At 40.4% G+C, this 6000-nt stretch overlaps 1 protein-coding gene and 1 pseudogene across 7 annotated transcripts in view; both read right to left on the reverse strand.

Moving 5' to 3' along the window:
- tmem30b (transmembrane protein 30B) overlaps window positions 1-5754 on the reverse strand; it is a 44296-nt gene extending 38542 nt beyond the window's left edge. For 3 of the 7 annotated variants that reach the window (XR_005946100.1, XM_041213503.1, XM_041213498.1), the window contains exons 1-2: window positions 5643-5667; window positions 3691-3920 (exon numbers count right to left, since the gene is read on the reverse strand). Coding sequence is in view for 6 of the 7 variants with exons in the window: in XM_041213503.1 (XP_041069437.1) it covers window positions 3691-3920; window positions 5643-5652 (240 nt within the window). In the remaining variant the exon portion in view is untranslated. Of the gene's footprint in view, window positions 1-3690; window positions 3938-4026; window positions 4128-5642 lie in introns of those variants that run through there. The other 4 variants (XM_041213502.1, XM_041213497.1, XM_041213501.1 and 1 more) reach the window with 4 other exon arrangements.
- LOC121291678 lies at window positions 1910-2291 on the reverse strand (annotated as a pseudogene).
- Window positions 5755-6000: the final 246 nt, after the last annotated feature.

Consider the following 6000-nt stretch of genomic DNA (forward strand, 5'->3'; position numbering starts at 1 on the left):
CAGGGTTACAGGGAGAAGGTGGGAGAGTGGCACTAGATGAAGTGCTCATTTGGAGAGCTGGTGCAGGCACAATGGGCTGAATGGCCTCCTTCTGCACTGTAACAATTCTGTGATTCTACCCCTTGCAAGTTTCTTTTCACACTCTTATGTAGCTCATACCATCTTTGTCACCCTCTGCTGTTCTTTGTATCCTTCCCATTTGCTACAATTTGCATTTCTTTTTGCATTTTTGTTTACCTTTTCTTTTAGTTTTATCTTGTCTAATATCTCTCCAGTAATGGCTTTTTTTTGGCAAGTAGCTTTCTTGCCTGAGGGATATATACTGGTTCTGTATCACATTAAATGCTTTTTTTGAACACTACCAATTGACCTTCTGTCCATTCACCTATAAAATATTTTCCCAGTTTACTGTGAAGAGTCCTTGTCTCATTGCACTGAAGTTAGCCTTACCCAAATCTAGAATCTTAGGCTCTGTTTTGCATTCCTCCCTTCTAGCCACAACATGAACAGAGACGATTTGCTTTAATGTCACTCCAAATAGTAAAATGCCTCAAGATACTTCTTGGGAGCATAATCAGGCTAAAATTGACAACAAGCCAAAGAAAGAGATATCAGACAATTGACTAATAGCTTTGCCAAAGAGGTAGATGCTAAGGAGTATCTTGAAGGAGAAAGAGGTGGAGAGTTTTGAGGAAAGAAGGTGAAAGACAGGGGTTGGGGGGGGTGGGGTTGCACAAGACGCCTGAAATGAAAGAGCACAGAGTTCCAGCAGGGATGTGGACTGGAGGAGATTGCAGAGACAGGGGCCGGGATTTTTCTGGCCCCGTCATGGCAGGACTGCCACTGGAGATTTGGCCACCCAGCCAAAATCCACTGATTTCCAGACGTTCCTGACCAGCTGTACCCGCCACTGGAAAATCCTGCCCAGGGAGTGGAGATACCTGAACACATGAGAGTGATTTTTTTTTTTGATAAGTCAAGACATTGGTGGACCAGGAGCCAATGTACGTCAGTGCGAACTGGGATGATAAGTGATTGGGACTTGGCGGAGGTCAGAATTTGGGCAGCAGAGTTTTTGATAAGCTCTGGTTTATGGAGGTTTGAAGACAATAAATTTTGACAGGCTATTAATTCATGGTGTGCACTGCAACAGAGCTCAATTTTTTTTCTCCATCCATATAACAATAGATAACAATCTGGAGCGTGAACCAAAACTTATTTCTTTGTCTCCAAGCTTACAATCCAGAGAAATGTGAGGACTACTGCAACACTCTACAACCTTGGCTGGGACTAATGATTAATGAATTCAATACAGACCAATGACCAAACTAGAGATCTTTCTGCTCTCTATGATTCACTAACTATTGTGTTACATAGTGCTTACCCAGAGTATCACGGGAAAAGCCAGCCCGTTTATCTTCACAGGGAAGATTAAAGTCAGATCAGAGTTAAGATATCAAGTGACGAGAAATAAGTTATGAAGTAGAAATCCAGTGCGGATTATAAAGTTAGGATTGCCCCACCAGCAAGGGGAGTAACAAGTTGTATTATTACTGCACATTACAAAAACTTGTCAAGCAAGAAAGTCACCAGTGCAGAATCAAACCACGCATCTCAGTATATTATGCAAGCTCACAATAAAGTAGAGAAATGTTGATGTTGTGTACAAAGTACATGAGTTTGGATGTCCATATTCCAGCTACAAACTAAATATACATAGTTTGCTTATGCTGGCTGCTCCCCTGTGACATTACTCACTGGAAGTGAATTATGGTTGCAAAGTCTCACTATGAACCTGGGTTTTCAATTAAGGTCACTGATCAGGTACTCCTTGTGGATAAATGATTCAAACAAATCCAGTGGCCACGTACAGGCTAATTCTTGGCTTTTTTAAAGAAAAAAATCTGAATCATAGCTTTATTTGTTGTGTAGATGCACTGGTAGTTTGTGCAGTGCTGGAGAAAGCCATTGTGGAATGTTTGGGCTTCAGGATGGTCCCTTCGCGGAACCCATTCCTGAATTGGCGATTCACCACCTTCAGGTACCTCAAATGGCCTGTACCAGTTGTGTTTCTCCTTTTGTCCTTAGCACTACAATTATACTTCCCTCTTTCTCTTGGCAGGGTAGGCACATCTACCGCAGGTCGATTTCTGCAGGTGAAATGCTTTAGGCCCACGTCGCCGGCAAAGAGTGTGGGTCTTGTTCCGCCTCTTACCAAATGACGATGTTCCCTTCGTCAGTTTCACTGCGCACTTGAGTTGTTGGAACTTCGAACAAATTGTTAATGACATACACGTGGAGACTTTTTGAAAAAGAAAATTGATCAGTTGCGATCAGCTGCCATTTTATACGAAAGATGACACCTGAAGTGCAATGGGGCTCAAAATCATTTATATATATTGGAAATTTGTTTCCAAAGTAAAACATTAATAATTTTACTCTGAAAGAAATTCTGCTCACTGCTGCAAAGAGCAGAAGGAATTGAAGGGTGTATAGGTTGTCAGGACTTTAAAGGCAGTACCTCAAATTAATAAGCATCTCACTAAAATTATTGGAATTCTAAGTTTTAATCAAAACAGGTATAAAATATGACAGTGTTGGAAATGTCTAATTTCCTAATTCATATGTTTTAGAAATATAACTTTTTAGTTTGGGGATTGGAAATTTCAAATGTAGATAATGTTTCTCAATCAGGTTTTTCACTTAAATTTATTTCCATTTTATTCATTGTTTTATCCCCAGCTTCTAGCTTTTTTGATCTTTTTTGTCCCACCACCGTCCCCTCTCCCTCCCCCCCCACCTCCCCCCATTAGGGCCATCTGTCTCTTTCCAGAGTGCTTACCCTAGTCTTGCCATGATCACATTCCGCTTTCCACTCTTACTGTCACCATTAGCACCTCATTTAGCCAGAACCACCACTATGAACAGCTCTTTGACCTTTTGTTTATGACATCTTTCACAATCTCTCCTTTGCCTCCACCTATCGCTGGCCTTCTATCCAGCTTGACCTGTTCTGCCCCCCTTAAACAGTGTATATTTCAACTAATTTCTACTTCCCTTCAGCTCTGAAGAAGAGTCAGACGGACTCGAAATGTTAGCTCTGTCTTTCTCTCCACAAGATGCTGTCAGACCTGCTGAGTTTTTACAGCATTTTTCGTTTTTGTTTCAGATTTCTAGCATCCGCAGTATTTTGCCTTTATCTTAGTGCTCACTTTAACTTTTTTTAAAAAAAAAATAGACAGTAAAGTTTGTTTTTGTTTAAAGTGTGAAATCTTGTGGTGTTGTTCTTTCAGTTAATCACTGGGTGTTCAATTTTCTCTTTACATGTTAACGTGTCTCTGATGGAGATTGTAATAAAATCCATGAGACAATGATAACCCATATAAAACCTGAAAAATAAGACCAACACTTTGCATAGCATTGGGGTCCATACTGGAGAAAAAATATTGAGGCTTCCCACTCCCCATCTGCCATTAACTAAGCTCAGGTTACTAAGTAAGAAAGTAAGAGTTAAAAATTGATGGAATACACGTTCGGTATATTACATAAGTTGATGCAACTTTAGTAACTAGTTGGATAACTTGTTAGAAAGGAAATAGAGAGTCACGTAGACATTTCACAATTGTTTTGAATAAGCGAGATACTGGGAGAGGAGAGATAGGTGACAATACGGCCACCAATTGCACTCACCTCGAACTCGGTGACATTGTTGGAGGTAAAGTACAATCCGAGGCCGATCGCAATAAATATCAAGCCCAGCAGGAAGAATGCGGGAAGGACATAGCCCGCGGATAGGAAGGGCTGCCAAGCCGGCAGTCTCTGCTGGGTGAAAGCGGTGTTATCAGGCTTATTCTTCGAAGCGGCCCCGTCTTCCTCTGGGGACGAACCCGGCATCTCCGGCGCTGTTTCCCAGCCAGTTCCTAGTGGGAGAAAGAAACTAAAAAAAATTAAACTCGGACATCGTCCTGTTTGGTTCCTTTTTTTTTAATAAAACGGCTGGATAGAGGGAAGTTAACGCTAACGCACCGAGTTAGTATACGGAAGAAGCAAAGTGTCGTCCCAAATGTTCTTTGATCCCGAGTCCTAACCCCTACCTGATACAGATAGCGCTCCACCCAGTTTCTGGAGTTTGAAAAGAGCGTCACATGGTTATTTATCAAACCGGTTCCACAACCCGGTCACCAAAGATGACCACAGTTATTGACTATCTTTCACATTCATAATTAGCATTGTCATGTTTTTATATGCTGGAAATCGCTCTTTAAAGGCAATTATTCTCGATATGTACAACCGCTTCTGCAACTAAGTTGCCTGAAATCAGCGGCAATTTGTATTCGCTGATGTAATTTTGATACGTCAGTAATAACCCCCCCCAAATTTTAATTTTAGAAATTTGTTTTAAGTCCCAAGATCACGAAACCTCGCAAAGAATTTTTTTATATTAAAAACCCCCAATGTGTTATAGGTCATACTTAAAGCCAATAAACTTACGGTGATCTTTGCAGAATTCAATAAAGCCATTGCTAAAATAGCACATGAAAATTGGAAATCCCAGTCCTGGTCAACAGGTCTAGTACCTGAAGGGATAATTTCCAATTGCTGTGTTATCTGAATACTTAGCTGGTGACATTCTTTTGTTTATACTGCGGGCGAGACTAGAACTAGGAGCCATAAATCTAAAATAGTCATTAATAAATCCAGTAGGGAATTCAGAAGAAATTTCTCTACCTAGAGAAATGTGGAACTCCCTACGTCAAGGTAAGGCAAATATCAGGGGTACATTTAAAGGGAAGCTGGAAAAGCACATGAGGGTGAAAAGAATAACAACTTACATTTATATATAACCTTTAGCATAATAAAGCATCCTAAGGCGATTCATAGAAGCAAAATTTGGCATTGAGCCACATAATGCGTTATAGGATTATAGGCCAGAAACTTGATCAGAGGTAGGTATTAAGGACCATTTGAAAGAAAGAATAGAAGGTTTTGCACAGTCTGAAAATGTGTGACAAGTACAAACACACGTACTGTAGATGGTTGAGCTGCTCTGTTTCCATTTGCAGATGAAACTACAACTAAAGGCAATAAATATGAAATAGTCACAGCTCCATCCAATAGGGAATTTAGAAGCAACTTTACCCAGAGAATGGTTGCAATGTGGAAGTTGCTACCGCAGGGAGTAGTTGAGGTGAATAACACAGATGCATTTAAGGGGAAGCTGAAAACCATAGAAACATTGATTTATGGCACAGAGCGAGGCCATTTGGCCCTTTGTGTCCATGCCAACCAAAAAGCAGTGATCCAGCCTAATATAAGAACAAATAACAGCAGATGCTGGAGACCTGAAGTACGAATGGTAATTGCTGGAAAAACTCAGCAGTTCTGGCAGCATCTGTGGAGAGAGAAACAGAGTTAATGTTTCAAATCTCATCTGCCACTTCCTCAGTTCTTGAGATGAAATGTCATATTGGACTCAATAGTTAATTCTGTTAATAAATGGGCCAAATGGACTGTTTGTGCTGTAACTATTTTTAAATTACATTTCCCTAAAATTAAAAATCAATTAAATGCACAATAGAGAACCAGTACCATGAGCTTATGCAATGATGGAAACTTTGTCTTGGTTAAGAATATGCACTCACCTGGAGACATGTTTTGTCCTGAGAACAATCTCCACGGATCTCCCACATTGCCACAGACACTGCCAGATGGGTTGAGTTTTTCTGATACTTTCTGTTTGTATTTCTATCCAGCCTAATCCTGCCTTCCAGCTCTTAGTCTGGAGCCCTGAAGGTTGCAGCACCTCAAGTGCAAATCCAAGAGTTAAAAAAAATATATGATCGAGGTTTCTGTCTCTACCACCTTGCAGGCAGTGTTTCAGATCCCCAACACCCACTGGATGAAAAAAACCTCTTCAGTTTGCAATATTCCTTTTACCAATTATTTTAAATCTATGCTCCATTGTTATTGACCTTCTTAGTTATTAGAATTGGGTCCTTT

This window comes from Carcharodon carcharias, chromosome 19 (genome assembly GCF_017639515.1).
Source record: "Carcharodon carcharias isolate sCarCar2 chromosome 19, sCarCar2.pri, whole genome shotgun sequence".
NCBI lineage: Eukaryota > Metazoa > Chordata > Chondrichthyes > Lamniformes > Lamnidae > Carcharodon > Carcharodon carcharias.